The sequence below is a fragment of the Dipodomys merriami genome, unplaced genomic scaffold, assembly GCF_024711535.1.
Source record: "Dipodomys merriami isolate MVZ:Mamm:240054 unplaced genomic scaffold, mDipMer1.0.p SCAF_112, whole genome shotgun sequence".
NCBI lineage: Eukaryota > Metazoa > Chordata > Mammalia > Rodentia > Heteromyidae > Dipodomys > Dipodomys merriami.
The window spans coordinates 588,407-607,948 of NW_027202405.1; the positions used below are offsets into that span (position 1 = coordinate 588,407).

Consider the following 19,542-nt stretch of genomic DNA (forward strand, 5'->3'; position numbering starts at 1 on the left):
CCAATTAGTGGTTAAAGTAAGGATTTAATTTATTCAAATAATTCCAGCTAAGGTACTCTGTGTTATTGAAAAAAATTGACGTGAATTCTGATACTTTATTCTCATTTTCTTCACCCAATAGTTGCCCAGTTCTCCTTTTTACTTGGTTTGATGAGCTGCATTACAAATAAAATATTGTAGATCAAATATAACTTTGCTAGTAAAGTCAAACAATACAATGCATAAAGAAAGCATCTGAATACCACATATTTTCTGTAAGTCTCCTTGTATGAACCCAGCATTTACTTATCTCTAAGACAGTAAAAATTGGATGGGCAGCCAGGGTTTATAGGAGCAAATTTTAGGAGCAATTTTTATTTAAATAAAAAGTTTAGTGAAAGAGCATCTTGCTTTCTCTTCAAGTGTTTCTAACTTGGATAAGCAATATAATTTGCTGAAGAAATATCTCAATTCATGTTAGTTTTCCCGTCCTATATTAAATAAAATACAATAGAAAAGGCCTGGTTCTACTTTCGTTTCTTTTTTAAAAAGCATTATCTATGTTATTTATTATTATTAATTGTTTTTTTTTTTTTTTTTTTTTTTTACCAGTCTTGAGGCTTGAACTCTGGGCCTGGGCACTGTCCTTGAGCTACTTTGGTTTAAGGCTAGCACTCTACCATTTGAGCCACAGTGACATTTCTGGTTTTTTTTTCTGTGAGTTTGTTGTAGGTAAGAGTCTCATGGACTTTCCTGTCTGGGCTGGCTTCAAACTGCGATCCTCAGATCTCAGCTCTTGAGTAGTTAGGATATCAAACGTGAGTCACTGGCACCAGGCTTAGATAGTCTTTAATTTATTATGACAGTACTTTGTGTCTTTTTTCCCTGGCAATATCTAACACTACTTTTATTAACTTTATTTGTATATACTTGATTGTTTTTGATGCCATTCTAAAGGCATTATTTCTTATCTTCATGTTTATAATATGTGTATATAAGCACAGCTGATTTTTGATGTTGTTGTTGTTAGTCTGTTATATTATTTATTATCCTTACTTTCTCCATAGGTTGTTCTGCATCTATTATACAAATGAAATAAAATAATGTGTGGTATTTTGTGTCTAGTCTTTATTTAGTATGTGTTTGTGGTTCATCTACCAGTAGTTTATTCATTTTATTAAAAATACTTTAATAATAATACTTGGTAGCAACAATACTTTAGTACTAATAGTACTTAAATAGCAATAATACTTTAATAATATTTATTATATATGTATATATACACATATATGCCTACATTTTATGTATCTACCTCTAAGTAGTTGATTTTACTTTTTTCTTAATTTTGCTAATCATAAAAATTTCACAACCATTTTGTGAGATGTCTTTGTGTGTATGTATTTTCACCTTTCTTAGGTAGATATCTAAGAGTGAGATTTCTGGGTCCTAAGATAGAATCCAGATAATAGATAATAGGCTTAACGTTTCAAAAACTTAAAAAATCAACTTAAAAAATTATACTAAGAAACCAAGTTAAACCATTATATAAAGTGAAATAAGCCAGACCCAAAGAAACATAGGCTGCATGTTTTCTCTCTAGGATAATCTTAGTACAAGATCACAATGGCTCAATAGCTATGTGAATATGACCATATACAATGATGTTTAGTGAAATGAATTCTGAGAACTGGAAACAAGAGTTTTTAAAAATTGTTTTGTTAGTAGTTCTTTTTTCTTTCTTTGGTTTATCCCTGTTGTCACAGTTTTTTATTTCTGTTCCCTTTGTCTTGTATATAAGTTTATCTGATTTGGGGAAGGGAAGAGGAATCAGAAATGGTGGGACAAAGGACAAACCAATATAACAGTGATACTCACTAGACACTTTGTTGGAAATGAACTTTACAACTGGTGGGGGGAAGGGATTCAGGAGGGAGAAAATGAGGGAGGGGTTAATGCTGATGGAAATGAAAGGTAGAAATGTACTCACAACCTTATCTATGTAACTGTAAACCCTCTGTATATCACTTTTACAATAAAACTTAATTTTTTTTAAAATACAAAAAACTACCAACTTGTTTTCCAAACTAAGTATTTTGTACTGCCAGAAGCAATTATGAGTATTCCTGTAGTTCAAATCTTGCCAGCCTTTTTATCATAGGAAGCCAACTGGGTGTGACAGACATTTCATATTGATTTAATTAACATTTCCCTGGTGGTTTATTATGTTAAGCACCTTTTTGTGCACTAATTTGCAAATTCACCTATCTTCTTTGCTGAAATGACTATTCAAATCTTTTGACCATGTTGTAGTAAAATCACCTTTCATTTTGCCCATTTTCTGAGCATATCTTAACTAAAAAGTAATGAGCTTCAGTATGATTATAAATGTAAAGATTTATGGCCAGAGTCTCAACTCTGTTTCACTGATGTACATGCCTATGCCTTTACCAGTACCACACTATTTTGATAACTGGTTTTTATAGAGGTTCTGAAAGTGACAAGAGAAAGTCCTTTTTCTTTTTGAAAATGTTTTTTGGCTAATGAAAGTACTTAGATTTTCATGCAAATTTTAGGATCAGCTCTTTAGTTTATCTGGAAAAAAAAACCTGATAGGATTTTTAGTAGATCAATTTGATGCATTTTACCTTCTATAGTACTCTATTTTTTGATTGCTTTAACAAAATACTTGAAGTTGGGTAACAGGAAAAAAGGAGATTTATATAGCTCATAGTTTTGGAGGCCAGAAAGGCAGCTCCCTCAGTTTGTCTTCTGGAGAGGATAGTCTCCCTTATCTGTGTATCAACATTGTAATCATATGATCACAATGGGAGTATGGAGGAATAAGGATAGATCGTATAGTAAGACCAAAGGCTAGAGAATGAGAATGGCCAGTCTTCAGCATTATCTGAAGGCAGTGTCCCCAACCACCTAGTTGCCTTGCACTAATTTCTGTCTTTTGAAAGCGAACCACTTCTTAACATTGTCATGCTGAGTGAGGACCAAGCTTTCATTATGAGACTCTTTGGGGTGATAAGCAATCTATAACCCTAGCACCATCTTAGCAATGATATGTCCTTCGAATAAAACACATGGATGTCTTTATACTTTCTTCTTCTTCTTCTTCCTCCTCCCCCTCCTCCCCCTTACCCCCTTCCCCTCCCTTCTCCCTCCCCCTCCCTTCCCCTCTTCCTCCTCCTCCTCCTGTGGCTTGAACTCTGGTGTGGGCTCTGTCCCCAAGCTGTTTGTTCAAGGCTAGTGCTCTACCACTTGAGCCACAGTGACATTTCTGGCTTTTTCTGAGTAGTTTATTGTAGATAAGAGTTCTCTCTCTCAGACTTTTCTGTCCAGGTTGGCTTCTAACCACAATCCTCAGATCTCAGCCTCCTGAGTAGCTAGGATTACAGATGTAAGCCATTGGCACCAAGCTTATTCTTAAATTTATTGTGATGTCCCTCCTCCCCCGCATGCCCCCAAATATATGACACTAATTTTGTTAACTTTATTTGTATATACTTTTTTTGATGCTATTGTAAATGGCATTATTTCTTATTTTCATGATTATAGTATACATATGTATACAAGCACAGCTGATTTTTGTTGTTGTTGCTAGTCTGATATTTTGCAGCCTTCTTGAATTTATCTATTGGCTCCAAAAGTATTTCTTCTGAGCACCTTGGAATAGTTTATATAAGAGATCATACCATTTGGAAATAGAGATTGGTTCATTTTTTTTCTTTTTCTTACATAATGACTTATCTATTTTCTTTCTGATTAAATTGATTAGATCCTCCAGTACAATTTTGAGTAGAAATGAAAGAACAGCTATTCCTGACTTGTTCTTAACTTTGCAAGATATTTAGAAATAAGTGATTTTCACTTTGCAAATGTTTTTTTCTTGATGAATGTTCCCTTTATTAATATGAAGTAACCTTATCTTGCTTGACTAATTTTAGTTTTAAGTTTTATCAGATATAGATACAGCTACTCATACCTACTTTCAGGAACCATTGGCTTGGAGAACTTTCTTTTTAAATAAGTTTTTTATTGTGAAAATACCGTACAGAGGGGTTACAATTACATGAGCAAGGTAATGAGTACATTTGTTTTCCAGCATTGTTGCCTACTCCTTTGTTTTTTTCCCCTACCATCCCTTCCCTCTCATCTCCACAACTATACTACCATCCCCCCCCCACCTAAATTGTAAAGTTTGTTTTTCAACATAACATCTTGTACATCTCATTGTTGCAATGGGTCAATCTGTATCCCTGTTTAGACAATTTGTTTTTTCCTTTCCACTCCCCAAATTATACCAACATCAAATACAATGAAAACAGGAGTTTTACCATGGGGGAGGAACATACAAAGCAACAAAAAAAATCACCTTATAAATATGTTAAAACAATAGCAAGAAAGAAAAAAATATGACTTCTTATCTTGGGGTTCATTTTGCCTAACATCAACTTACCTGACCTTTTCTGCTTGTCTCAGACATAATACTAATTACTACAAATAAGGGAAACCATGGGACCTATGTTTCTTTGGGTCTGGCTTACTTCACTTAATATAATTTTTCCCAAGTCTTTCCATTTCCTAACAAATGGGGCAATGTCATTCTTTCTGATGGAGGCATAGAATTCCATGGTGTATATATACCACATTTTCTTGATCCATTCATCTACTGCAGGGCATCTGGGTTGGTTCCATATCTTAGCTATGGTAAATAATGCTGCAATAAAAATAGTTGTGCTGGTAACTTTAGTACTGTCTTGTTTGTGATCATTCAGGTAAGTGCCCCAAAGTGGGATTTCTGGGTCATAGGGGAGCTCTATGTGGAGTCTTGTGAGGAACTTCCATACTACTTTCCAAAGTGGTTGAACAAGTTTACACTCCCACCAACAATGCAATAGGGTTCCCTTCATTCCACATTCCCTCCAGCATCTGTTGTTATTAGAGTTCTTGATTATAGCCATTCTAACTGGGGTGAGGTGGAATCTCAGTGATGTTTTGATTTGCATTTCTTTTATGGCTAGAGAGGTTGAGCATTTCTTCATGTGTCTATTGACCATCCTTCTTTCCTCTTCAGAGAAGTTTCTCTTTAAGTCTTTAGCCCAGTTATTTATTGGGCAGTTGTTTCTTTGAGGATTTGTTGTTGGGGTATTAATTTTTTGAGTTCCAGGTATATTTTAGATATGAGACCCTTGTCTGTTGTATGGCTAGTGAAGATCCTCTCGCAATCCGTGGGCTTTCTATTGATCTTGCTAGCTATGTCCCTTGCCATGCAGAAACTCTGTAGTTTCATGCAATCCCAGCAAATCATTTTTTATATCCATGAAATTCCTTTCTAAGTCTTTTTTATTGAAGATTTTATCATGTATAGATGCCAATTTTTGTGAAATGCTTATGAAAATTTTGTTCTTTATTCTATTAATAGGGTATATATTACATTAACTATCAAATAATAGGATTAATTCTACTCAGCAAATTGTGTTGGCAACTTTTCCTGTCACATTGACAAATTCCTGAGCAAGACAATTTAAAGGAAGGAATTATTTGTTTTGAGTCACAGTTCAGGAAATTTTATTCTGTCATCTTGGGGAATGTAAGGTGGAGCAAAACATTTCATTTCATGTAGGCTAGAAGACAGAGAAAGGGAGGATTTCTCTATATAACTCTCTCCCTATATATATATATATATATATATATATATATATGTATATATATATTATACATATAAGACTATATATACATGTGTGTGTATATATGACATATATACACAGACATACATATATATGTATATATTGCTCTCTATATAACTGGTTTCCTTCTTCTCTCTCTTATATTCTATCTGGGTCCCTAGCCTAGTCAAGGAAAGTCTTCCTCCCTTAGTTAATTCTCTCTAGAAAATCCCTAATAAACATACCCAGAGAAGTCTCTTAGGTGCTTCTCAGTCCAATCTAATTGACAAGATTAACCATCTCTGTTTCTTCTACCCATGAGACCACTTCTGTGACTGGACACTATTTTTCTGCACTGCAATTTAGAAAATGTTCTCAAGGGGAAAAGTGGGATGAACACGGGGCTTATAGAATGTGCTTCATTTCTCCTGTGTTCCCTTTCCCGTAAGGATCATAGCTTTACACTGACTTCTACTCAGTATTTTTTTTTTTTTGTGAAAATACTGTACAGAGGAGTTACAATTACATGGGCAAGATAGTGAGTACATTTCTTATCAAGCATTGTAGCCTCCTCCTTTGTTTACCCTTCCCATCCCTTCCCAGCCTCCCCCCACCACCCCCTTCTACTCAGTATTTTATCCAGCTCTTATAATTGCTTATGGGGGAAAGTTAGTTCCAAGACCATCCATTCTGCCATGTCCAGATCCTTATCAATTACTTCAAAGAAATACATCTATCATCTAGTTGCCTAAGCTAGTCAGTCAACACAGCTAGAATTGGACCTGAGATTACTTTGTTCTCAATGACTATTATAACATTCTACAACTCCTACTATGTCAGTATATAATAATACACAAGAGTTTCTACAATTTTACTCAAAATTTCACATCAATATGTTTTTAGGGATTAAACTGTTTAGACACACACACAAAACTATGAGATTGCAAGTGAAACTATGAGGATTTTTCTTCCACGTTCTCTGTTAATTGATAACTCAGTGGAGTATTTTATTCATTTATTTATTTTATATATTTATTTTTTCATTGGAGTATTTTAGATAGTGAGGTCTTGCCACAGACTTTTTTCTCTTCAGTGCCAGGGATTGAATTAAGGCTTTTGCACATGGTGGGAAAGTATTTTATCACCAGCTCCTTGAGGCTTTCTACAGACACTGACACTTAAAATTATCCTGACCTATTTAGGGAAACTGATGCTATTGAACAAGTTTTTTCACTGAATACGTGGGCTTTCTATTGACAAGCGCTGCCATGTCATCATGAGAAAGATAGCACCTCCTATAGTTTTGGAAATCCTTTGTGAATAATGCTTATTTTTTTAAATGTCAAAATGCATTCAGACCCTACAAAAATTAGCCTTTATTTGCAATTATGAACATATTCTCTTCTGACTCAGTTTCACTGAGTTGGAAAAGCCAATTACAACTTACAAACAATATCCTTTGTACTACCTGAAGGGAATATATTCCTGAAATGCAGAACCCAAAATTCCATAAATAAAAAGAAACATAGTGTAAAACATGTGTCTGTTTCTGTGCTTATTGCCTATCTTTATTAATGACAGATGTTCAGTGTTTTGATATCTCAATGATCTTATCAATTTTTGGATGTAAATGCAAACACATACCTATTCTTTTCACCCCTTCTCAAATTCCCAATTTGATTGCTTGGCTTTCTTCTCTGCTAAGTGAGTTCAACTATGTGAGTCAAGCCCCTGAAACTCAATAATTCTAGATATCCATAGTGAATATGAAGTAGGTTGAATGAGATGTAGAAGATAATGAAAGAAAGGAAGGGACTGGCATGGGAAAGTATTATGGCCATTGGGCATTTGCTGCAACCCAAGCAGGCAACTTTCAGTAATTCAGGCAGGATTGTCAGCCATGTTTGGACCATGACTCTGAAGCTTTTCTTAGTATAATGCACAGCTGCAGTCTATGCTAAAAAAATTAGTCTAAATGCCTGGTGATTCTGAAACTTAGGCCAAATTCTATCCTTTTCTCCACGTGTAGAATATCTCTAAAATGACTGACACTAAAAAAAGATATAACTGGTATTGACAACTGCTTCCTTATGGAATTCAGCAGAACTAATGTGTTTTCAGGTGATATATTCATGCAAGTGAAAGAACTCCGTGGAACAGATCATTTGCAATAGAATTACAACTGGCCAGGGAGATGTAAGCTGAACGCGGTGACCCTGAAACCCACATCCCATCACTAAAAGACTATGTCTAGACCCTCAGCCTAATGTTTCCTTTATTCTCCCGCTTTATTTTGTGTGTGGTGTGTGTGTGTGTGTGTGTGTGTGTGTGTGTGTGTGTGTGTGTGTGTGTGTGTGTGTGTGTGTGTGTGAAGGTCCTGGGGCTTGAACTCAGGGCCTGGGCACTGTCCCTGAGCTTTAAGGCTCAAGTCTGGCACTCTACCAATTAAGCCACTCCATTTCTGGCTTTTTTTTTTTTTTTTTGTACTTAGTTGGTGACAAAAGTCTCATGGACTTTTCTGCCTTGGTTGGCTTTGGACTGGGATTCTCAGATCACCTACTGAATAGCTAGGATTACGGGCATGAGCCACCCACCAATGCTGGGCTCCCTCCTCTTTTTGATGGAAGGTTGACTGAGGCCAAACTGACATATGTAATTCTTGCATCAGGAAAAATGGAAACCTGATTCCCCTATATATTTTTTCTGTTTCTTTCCCCCTGTGAGACTCAGTACTATGATACTTGTACCTTTAGTATCCATTTCTGTCTCTCAAATGCTACTTAGCTACTTAGCTACACATAGAAGCCAGAATCTGAGAATAAGAAGAGACTGGGTGCTGTGCCTCTTCACAACATGGAATAATAAAAACAGAAGGTTTGAAGTCTTTTCTTACTAGCAGGATTGAAATGTCATATATCTTACCTTGTTCTTATCTCATCGTTTTCTTTCTCTATGATTCAGTGGAGATTTTGATCATTTGGGTGTTTGGTAGTCCCTGTAGAGAAATAACAGGACATAAATGCAGACATCGAAGTACAGTCACAGCACTGAGTTGTGATGTGCCAAAAACTCTCAAAAGGAATCAAGCCAAATGTGAAAGAAGAGAGCACTGAAGCTACCAGTCATTCCAACACCTGAAATTACCATAAATGTTATTTTAATAGAGACTTCTACTATGATTTGCTGCCAGATTCAGATAAAATACATTTTATTCATGACTGCCACATTTGATGGGTCACCCAGGGGCAAATTAATTGCATTCTATGGGAATTTTAATGTCCACAGGTCACAAACCTTGGTCTTGTTTTTTTACAGTTCTTCCAGGATGTCCTGAGAGAATTGGAGGCAGAAACTTCTAGAATAAAATTCCATTGAGAAGAACATTATAAAAAGGCAACAGTTCCGATGTTGGTGAAATTTTGTATTAAAGATGAAATTTTGTAGAAAAGATCATGGGGACATTTCAGGGGGTGACCAGATTTTACTGAAATAAAAGAGAGGGTTTGTGGCTACACATTTCCTCAGATTAAAAGAGTAGATTCCTAATGTTGTTACAGGGTTAAGAGCTTGCCTGTTTTTGTTTTTAATCTTCGTTTTCTTTCTCCCCCTCTACTGTTCCCTAACTCCCTGGCTAGCACTTTTTATTTGCTGGGATCAGGTGCATTTAGATTTAGTGGTGGGACCAGCACACATGGGTGTGAACAAACACCCATGTGTGCTGACTTAGGCAATTTCGTATAGGCATTTTGTATAGGCATTGTGGATAGAAGTGGAAGAAAATGCAATTTATTTTCCCCTTGTAACACTCCAACTATCCAAGCATTTCAGATAAAGGGGCATTTGAAAAAGCTCTCTCTCTTAAGAATCAATGACTAACTGGGGATGTATCTAGAGCGATAGGCTTAAGAAATGCCCGGGACAGAGTCCTTTCCTTTGGAAATACGGTGTAGCTCCGAGGTAGGATTTTTGTGACAGGTTTTGAAGATGAAGGGTTCTTGGAAGGCAGTAGGCTCTCTTGTCGGGTGTTCTACCTCACTTTGCTTTTTACAGCATCCGCGGGAGAAAGGCACGCTCCTGCGGGTCGCACAGAGGCGCGAGGAGCTGCCTACCGTCTCGGCGCCAGGTCGGCTTCACAGGTGCGCTCACAACTCAAAAAGGTGCTCACAGGTACGATCACGGGGCTCAGGGAGGGAGGCGCGCGGTGTGGGTTTGATCTGCGCTTCCCGTTTCCGAGAAGAGATTCCCGGCGAGAAGCTGTTTCCCTACACGCTTCCTCCAGGCTCGTGAGGACGAGTGTTAAAAAGCAAAGGATCGAGGGTTCCTCTCCTGTGCACTTACGAGTCTCTGCGTGTTGACGCTGTCCCGGGCTGGTGGTGCTGGATTCCACGGCAACTTCCCACGAGCTAAGAGTCCCGGCAGCTTCGGCGGGAAGATCTAGCCTCAGCCCGCCCCGAAAACACCGACACCCTCCCCAAAGCCCCGCAGAACCCCCACCAGCACCGCACCCCTACCCCAGCCCTAGTGGGTGGGCCTGGGGAGGTAGCAGGAGGGTCTCGGCCGCCAGGCCCCCTCCCGAGCGCCCTCTGGCGGCGGCAGCGCGCGCAGCCCCCCTTCTTCCCCCTCCCTGCGCCGCCGCCGCGCGGCGCCCCCGCCCGGCTCTCCTGGTTCACTCGCGGGCTCTCACTCCGTGAGACACACACGGCAGCTTTTTCCCCGCGAGCGGCGACCGCGCTCCCGCCGCCGATCGCCCGGAGGAGACCTGGGCGCGGAGAGGGAAGGCGAAGTCCCCGCAGCGGCAGTCCTTTCTCCGCACGCACGGTTCCTCCGGCGGGCCGACCCGGTGCTCCGTGCCCCCTCCCGCGCGCCTCCCTTCGCGGCCACTTCTCGGGGCGTGCCGGGACTTGAGTCGGGGTCCTGGCCGCGGCAGGGCGGGGGGGCCCGGCGGCGCGGGTGCGAGCACTGAGTGGTGGGCCGGGCCGGGCAGCGGTAGCCGGGGTGGGGGGCCGCCTCCTCGCTCTGCGGAACCTTCGCGGGCAGCGGCGCTCCGCGGGCCGGGGCCGCTCGGCCGGGTCCCCCGCGCGTTTCCGGGCCCGGAGCCGGCGCACCATGCGCCGCGCTGCGTTCTGATCGCCGCCGCTGCCGCCGCCGCCGCCGCCGCCGCCGCCGCGATGATCCCCCCGGAGCCGCCGCAGCCGCAGCTGCAGCCGCCGCCAGCCCCGCCGAACCATGTGGTGACCACCATCGAGAACCTGCCGGCCGAGGGCGGCGGCGCCGGCGCCGGGAGCCTGTCCGCCGCCACCCGGGCTGGCGTGCGCCAGAGGATCCGCAAAGTGCTGAACAGGTGAGCCGCGGCGCCCGGCCCAGACCTCGGGCCCGGAGTCTCCGGGGGTTCCTGGGATACGCTGGGGTCCTGGGGGACTGGGTGGCTGCGGGGGAAGCTCGGGGAGCCCGCGCGCCCCGCGCCCTGCGCTCGCCCAGAGGCCGCGCGCGCGCGCCGCAGCTTTGTCCTGGCGCGGGGAGCCCCCGAGTGCGGGAGCGGCTGCGGGCCGGTCCGGGAGCGAGTTCTGGGAGGGGCGGGGTGGGGAGAAGGTTCCGCCGGCCGCCCGGGGTGGTGCACGCGCGCCCTCGGCACACGCAGGACACTTCCCTTCCCTTTCCCACCCGCACCCGGCTCTGAACCCGGGGGACCCGGGGTTCGTGGCCAGGGCGGAGGCGGGAAGGCGCCCGCCTGGCTGCAGAGATGGCGTGGAAAGCACCAGCCGCTGGTGGTTGCCTCTCGGCTTCCCCCGACCCGCTCCCCAGCAGAGAGGGTCGTGGTGACAGCCCCTGCGGACCGGAGGGAAACCCACCTCTCCTGCCTGATGCTCGGGTAGCCCCTCCGACAGGCTCGGAGCATTCAGAAAGGAGGCTAGAGGCCTGGACCAGAGCACGCAGAGTGGGACATGTTGCGGGAAGGGTGTGAGCAGGAGACGCCGGGTAAATTCAGGCTGACGAAAGCCATGGGGATCTCCTCTGCATCCAGTGCTGGAATCTGCGTAGTGGATCCATCAAAGAGAGGGGGGTGTTGATAAGGACCTGGGTAAACATGAACCTGGGAGCTTCTCCCCCCCCCCCAGTCCCCCCACCCCCCCGCGTCGGTGATTCAAGTGTGATGTGAAAGGGACTTCTGCTACTTAAGTAACTTCAACCGATTGGTGAGCAGATAGAACACAATCACGTCGCCAGTGGGGCTTCCGCGTTTCTAGCTGCGTGCGCTGTGTGCTCTTCTGCGCGTCTGGAGGGTACCGCGCCCCGTCTCTGTTCGCACAGGTCTCTGTGTGAAACTGTTTTGGGGTAGCAGAGATGGCCCGAGGAATTCACATGGAACCGTTTGAGACAGGAAGCTCTAGTAAAGATGCAAAATATATGCAAAGAGAGGAACACAGACTTACCCTTAAAAGACAGGAGCTTCGTAACCCTTCTTTGGGAAGGATGGCTGTGTGAGCCATTCAAGAATCTCTTAACATGGATATTAACTTACTTGTGGGTTCTTGTGCATGCCCCAGTTCATGACCAAACAAGAGGAAATCCAGTCCCAAAGGAGACCCTGAGTTGCTGTAGGGAGTCTAAGTTGTAACTTAGTCATGTATTTTTAAAATGCCATAGACAAAGGAGCACAATAAATGAAAAAGATGATGGCTCAATACATATAATGTGTTTTCTGTTTCTTTATGAATACTTGACTTTTAAAAAAATTACAAATGCTCTGCCATTAGCAATTTAATTTTTAAGAAGTTTATTTTCAATTATTAATTTTTCTCATCAAAATAGAAAATAGTGGCACACAGATTAATTTATTTATGTGTATTTATAAGTTATTGACTCTATACAGGTCATTCTCTGATATATAATGACTCTGGTGGCCAGAATGACAGATCCCTGGAGTAGACTTGAAGGGCTTGGATGGTTACCATTCTCTTGCCTCTAACCAGTCGTGTGGCTTGTGACAGAGCCATTTATCTCCTTGAATCTCGGTTTTCCATGGAGATAAATTAAAATTCGTTTGATCATATTTGACTTACTTTCCTCTACCATGATTTTGATAACTAGATAGTACTGAAGAAAACACATGGAAAAGTAGAAATCTCTACACACTTTATTTGAATTTTGTTGTTTGTTTGTTGAGGGTGAGTGAGTCTACGGGACAACAGAGACAAGTAGAGTGAAATCCTGGTCCATCAAGGGTACAGTGTTGTAGTTCTGTCTAGCCTTATGCAGCCTGTGTATTATTCCTAATTATCAAAGGGGGGAACTTGGACTTAGGTTGGGTCAATGCCATTTCATTTCAGGGGTATTTGTGAATAGAACCCTAGGGTTATAGCCTTTAGACTCAAACCGAAAACAATTAGTTTGTCCATTTTAATGCATTTTTAAAGGCGACATATAGATTTGTCTTGAAGTTCTTCACACTTTCCAAAATCATTTTTGGGGGGTATGGAGTAAATGGCTTTGCCTTATCCTTAAAGGAAAAGGAGAAACTATTTCTTTTGGAAAGTACATCTTTGATAAAAGGACTGAAAGCAATCAGAATACCTTTTACAATGTTTAATGGAATAGTTTCATGAGTATGCTGCTGGAGACTTGGCCTTTGGGCCAATGAATGTATCAATAAGAGAATATTAGTAGTGGTTATGAGTGACCACAACCCGCCCCCCCCCCCACCTCGGAGCCCTTGTGACATGTGGCAGTAGTCAGTAATGACCACAAGGTTGGCCTGTTAGGGCCTAAGCAAAATCATCTTGTGGATTTCTTAAAAACTCAAGTTGTGTTCACTTTTTCTCCTTCTCTTTCACCTCCTAGTCCTCTTTCCTTTACTCACATTCCCCTACCCATGCCTTGTCTTCATTCTTCATTCCTAGAAGAAAGTGTTTCCACATTCAGAAGCTACAAGCCCATTTAAAAAACGCTCTTCCAACTTTGGCATTTATCTTACACAGTTGGCACCACTCTGTTGCTATGAGCTAGTGGGGTAGTCTGCTTATTGACTGAAGGAGGCATTGTCAGCTCTCATCAGCCTGTTGAGCCAAAGGTGTATCGCTGAGGGATGGGAAGATGGAATGGTATGAGAAGTGTTAGACTATGAGCAAGGTGAGCCCCATGTTGCCCGCCAGTAGCCACAGCTACCTGCCAACCTAGAGGAAAAAAATGCAAACATACGCTATCTGTACTCCCTCTACCTACAGATAAAGAGAGAAGTACTGATTGACAATTAAAGACACTTGCTCTCAAAAAGGTTAGCATAAAGCTGGAGTGTTAGCTTACAGCATCTACATTTTTTTTTGTCTTTGATAATCTACATTTTTTTATGTCCTTCGTAGAACATCATTTTCCTTCTCTTTACTATAAGGCTTTCAGGGATAGATTGCTGAATTTTGTACATGACAATTGGGACATTTCACTATTTCCTTTCTGTGTAGCAATTAAACTCTCAAATATAATAACCTCCAATAAGATGATGTTAAGCGAAATGAACCCCAAGAAGGGACACAAGTGGTTTTTTTCTTCCTTGCCATTGTTTCTAATGTATTTATAAGGTACCATGTGATTTTTTTTCTTTTTTCTTTGTATATCCCTCCCCCATGGTATAAACCCTATTTTCACTGTATTTGATGTCGGTATAATTTGGGGAGGGGAAAGGAAAAAACAAATTGTTTAAATAGGGATACAGATTGACCCATTGCAACAATGAGATGTACAAGATGCTATGTCAAAAACGAACTTTACAATTTAGGCCAGGGGTAGGGGTGGGGGTGGGAGAGAAGGGATGGTAGGGGAAAAACAAAGGAGGAGGCAACAATGCTGGATAAGGAATGTACTCATTACCTTGCTCATGTAACTGTAACCCCTCTGTACAGTATTTTCACAATAAAAAACAATTTAAAAATATAATGTCCCAAGACTTGATGAAAGACAAGATGCTAGCTAATTCTTTTTTTTCTTTTTTTAGACAGCTAATGGATGTTTTGTATTATCTTTCCTGTCCTATTCAAAAGTGTTTTGGCAGTGAGATGCAAGAAATGAAACATAATTTAAATGTTGGAATAATGACTACCTCCTTATGTTCCAAAGATACAAATAATGCATTGTTTTAAACAAGGAAAATATGATGGCAAACTGTCCTTTACTTACTCGCTTATGATGGAATAGTATTTATCACGCTGCCAGAGACAAGAAAAAAAAAGGAAAAAAGACTTTAAGGGCAATAGTTGATGACCCTTTCACAAAAACTGCTGATCCACAGATTGTTTGAAACATATAGCAGTAGAGACTACCTATATATTAAAACGTCTGAAGATTTTCTCCTCTGAAATAGGTAGTGAATAAAATGTAAAATGAGAACTAGCATATTTCATGTTTTGTATCTGTGTTGCTTTTGCTGAACTTTCCCCACTTGAATATTATTCTTAGTTTTCCACAAAAAGAGCCATGAATCTACTTTGTATATGTTTTCTTCATTTTAGACATATATTGGGTGGTCTCAAGTTCTAAAAAGGTTTCTGTTGATGGAGTCAGGTAGTGAACTATGAATTGCCCCCTGGGTCAGCCAGTCATTTAATTTGGAACTAATTTTTCAACTGATATTTAGATGTATTTTGTTCACTCAAAAGTTTCTGAAAGTGTTACAAATTGTAAACCAGCGAACATTAAGGGGAATGTCTAGGAAAATTGGTAGCAAGCCTGAGTGGGGAACTTGCCATGTACAATGGGCCAGGGTGTATATATGACTCACCTTCCCGAGTCATTCATAAGAGGACAGAACCAACAGAATGACTGCCAAGAAATAGAGGGTGAGGGTTGGAGGAGTGAATCAGTGGTAGAACATTTGTCTAGAAAGTGCAAGGTCCTGAGTTCAAACTTCCATACCACAACCACAATAAGTCAGTAAGTAAATAAAGAGGAAGAAGCTAGGAGAAATAGACATTTGCATAAACTAGATAGTAGATTTAGTTAATAAGGATCAGTTTGTCTTGCAAGAAATTGGTAGTAAAGTTCTTCCCCAAGCTGCGCCTTCTAACAGATGTCAAAATGAAAAGAGGACTGGTGGATAATGAGGGTAATTGATAGAAAATATCCCAAAAAGGAACCGGGTGGTGTGATTGAAAACAGACATTTCAAGGTTCAGTAGTAAATAAAGATGCTTGAAGGACACATATGTTTTAAAATAAAGCTACCAATTAATAAAAATAAATGAAAAGATCATTTAGTATTTTCTCACAGTGCCTGGAGCAATTAGTGAATAAAAATCAGTTAATAAAATCTCTTTGACCTTTTATTTATATTAAAGGGATATTTGGTTTTCCTTGGGTAAATAGGATACATTTCCAAGTAATTAATGTCTAATAAAATAAATACATCTGTGTAAATTTTCTTTGACCTTGTACTATCTCAAAATAGACATCGTATTAGGCATCTATTTCTACTGTACATTGCTGAAGAGTAGATGGCATAGGAAAATGAGATGACTGACCTTGTAATTTTGAGGTAATTTAATGAAGATGATTTCTATTTCTATTTTATGTTTATGTTATTTCTGCTAACAGAGGATTGCAAGATATGAAGTAGCAGCAGAAGTTTTTTTTTATTATTGCCGTTGTTTAGCTTTCAACTCACTTGAGTTCAGGACAATGAGCATTCACTGTACATTGTTCAAACAAATACATTCTTGATTGTGCTTCTAAAGAAGTATGAATAAGAAGGCAAACTTCAGTAAACATAGATAAAAGTAAATATTTTTTTCATGAGAGTGGCATGAACATATAAAAGTACATATTCATATCTTCCTCCTCCTCTTCCTCCTCCTCCTCCTCCTCCTCCCCCCCTACTCCTTCTCCCTCTTCTTCTTCTCCCCCTCCCTCTCTCCCACCCCTCCCTCTCCCCCCTCCTCCTTCTTCTATGCCAGTCTACAGCTTGAACTCAGGGTTTGCGTACTGTCTTGACAGTACTCTCTCTACCATTTGAGCCAGAGCTCCACTTCCAGATAAGAGTCTCATTGACTTTCCTTCTTGGGAAGGCTTTGAACTGTGATTTTCATATCTCAGCCTCCTGAATAGCTAAGACTATAGGTATGAGTCACCAGTGCCTGGCTTATATTCATTTATTCTTAAGAAGGTACTGTATACTGTGAGCCCTCTTCTGGAAGGTAACATTGTTCTTGGGAATCGCCTTAGAATCTAACTGGGCAGCTTGACATGCATATTGCTATTAGACGTGAAATGGTGCAGTTCATACTCTGAATTGTTTTATGTAATGCCATACTGGGTGCATACTGGAATCATGTAAATAAGTTGTCCAGTATGTTGTTTATATTAAACTTCTTGTTCTGGCCTGTTGACCTTATACTTCTAGAATGGACAACAGTTAAAAAGAAATTTGACAGAAAAAAAAGAAAGAAATTTGACAGAAAGTGTCAAGAACAACAATGAAAATAAATTTGCTTGAGGAAATATTTTCTTAGAATGTCTCATCTTAGTGGATATGTAATTTGTTTATATGTACTCTTATTGAATTTAAAATTATTTCCTTTCCCACTTACATTCTAAACTTCCTCTCAAGAATAATTATCTATGCAACTGTGATGATTGAAAAATGATACCTTAAGTATTGTTTTACCAGTTCTGGGATTACAACCCATCAATTCTTTCTCCATTTTATTAATTTTGTAGACCTACTACAACTGAATAAACATTTCATAGATTTTTAAAAAACCCAAATCTAATCATATCTGGATTTATAGTGACAGGGTTACACAGCATCTTAAATTCTGAGGAAGCACCAAGTACTAAGTAGACTATTGAATAAGACAAGTCTTTCATCCATTCGCTCAACACGACAGTCTTTTGCTCAGTGAATATTTTTGAGTGCCAACTATATGGAGGGCTCTGCTAGATCAGAGTGAGCTGCAGGCTAATTGGGCCTTTTGGTGCCATTGGTGGAGTTTCTGTTTTAAACATCTGAACATAACCCATCAAAGGAGCAATTCACATAAAGTGGAAACATATATACTACCTCTCCAAATTAGGTTTTCAAACTAATCTAACAGAAAATCCCTATAAGTTAGCTGTTTTATCCTTAGGGCAGCTACTTAAGAAGAACCAAACAGATGAAATAGCTTGATGTGTATGCAGATTCAAGAAGCAGATCTTTCTTGTTGAATAGAATTGAGTTTGTTTCATATATTACTTGAAAACAAAACAAAACAATAAAATGATCAGAGTTTTAGAAGAAAAAGGAGAACAGATCTGAATATTATCCTGTTGTTTAAATAGAACCATGCAAGGCTGTTGTCATAGAACTTGTGGAAACAGAGTTTCTTGAAAATATCAATGTGCATTGACAGGGCATAGGCAACATTTTGCTTGGCACATGCTGGCGTACTGTCACAAGGAAAGATTTCAAACAAGATATAACTATGAGGATGAGTTCTGCATTCTTTATGACAACTTGCTATCCTACTCTAATGAGAATATTTGAGCTAAAACTTAGCACTTACATAGTAGCTAACTTTTTCAGTTTTACATTATAAAACATGCATCTCATCTAAATTATAGAGCACAACATAGGGGAGACGAATTCATGTGGTCACTCACCTTAATGCTTTTTTAAGAACACAGAAGAGAAAGACAGTGCCTTGGCAGACAAGGCAGGAGTGGTCAGAAGTTGCATTTGCCCATGGTATTGAAAGATGAGTAGGAAGACATGCATGAGGAGGGAGAGAGAATAAGGATAAATCATCATATATGAAAGAAAAAGATTAGGAAAGGAGGATTAAGTATCCAGTTTGGAGACAGATGTGTACAGTGATTTGGGACTAGGACTGTAGCATGAACCCGGTAATGGAAAGTCTTAGATGCTGTAATAACCAGTTAGACTTCACTCTATCATTCATTATTATAGTGTAGGCTATTGAGAAGAGAGCCAGCATGATTCAAGATGTGCCTGAATATGATATTCTTGCTGTAATCTATAGGTCAGAAGGAGAGAGAAGAGACTTGAGATTAGAATTAGGTGGTTAGTTAGTACTGCTGTTTACGGGAGAGGACTTTGGAGTCTTAACGTGAAAAGTGTCCAGGATGGAGAAGGTAGTGTTTGATTTGAATAGAATCTGGATCACAGCTAAGGAGAAGGTTAAAGTGTTTGGGGGAAGATACACCGCATGTCTGAAACATGGAGAGTATTCAGTACTAATTTATAGAAAGGTTATAGGAGAGCAGTGTAGGACAGAGATCTGCTTACTAGATAGGGCTGATGGAGATTGGGGTGTCGAATGAGCTAGCAGCTAGCACAGAACCAGCTACTTAGTGTAGTCTTCAGAATAATTCTGGACCCCAAAGCCATATGTTCTAACTGTGATAAGAACAGAAATAAGCACTTAGAAATATCTGCCAAAGTGTGACAGAATATTTTTATTGTTATTGTAAGGTCATGTACAGAGGAGCCACAGTTACATAAGTCACATTTCTTTTTGAGCAATGACACCCTTTCCTTGCTCTCCCAGTTTTTTCCCCCTGTCCCTGCCTACAAGTTGTCTTTCATTTTCAGCTTAGTATTTGGTGTCTACTGCATTTGTGCACCCTTTGTGCCTCCATGTCTGTGGCCCTCTCCTTACTCTCCCAAAGACAGAGAAACTAACTAAACCTCTTGTGCCCATTTCTTGGAGTTCATTTAGATAAAAATTCATTTTTTTTCTTTTTTTGGGGGGGAGGGGTCCGATCATGGGGCCTGAACTCTGGGCCTGGGCGCTGTCCCTCAGCTCTTCAGCTCAAGGCTAGCGCTCTACCACTTGAGCCACAGTGCCACTTCCGGCTTTTTTCTTTTTGCTTATGTGGTGCTGAGGAATCGAACCCAGGGC

General features: G+C 40.5%; 1 protein-coding gene across 1 annotated transcript in view; it reads left to right on the top strand.

Moving 5' to 3' along the window:
- The first annotated feature begins 10,815 nt into the window (after positions 1-10,815).
- The window catches only part of Slc35f1 (solute carrier family 35 member F1), a 361,568-nt gene continuing 352,841 nt past the window's right edge, over positions 10,816-19,542 (top strand). The window contains exon 1 of the mRNA XM_070015319.1: positions 10,816-10,995. Coding sequence (XP_069871420.1) covers positions 10,823-10,995 — 173 coding nt within the window. The 5' untranslated portion in view covers positions 10,816-10,822. The remainder of the gene's footprint in view (positions 10,996-19,542) is intronic.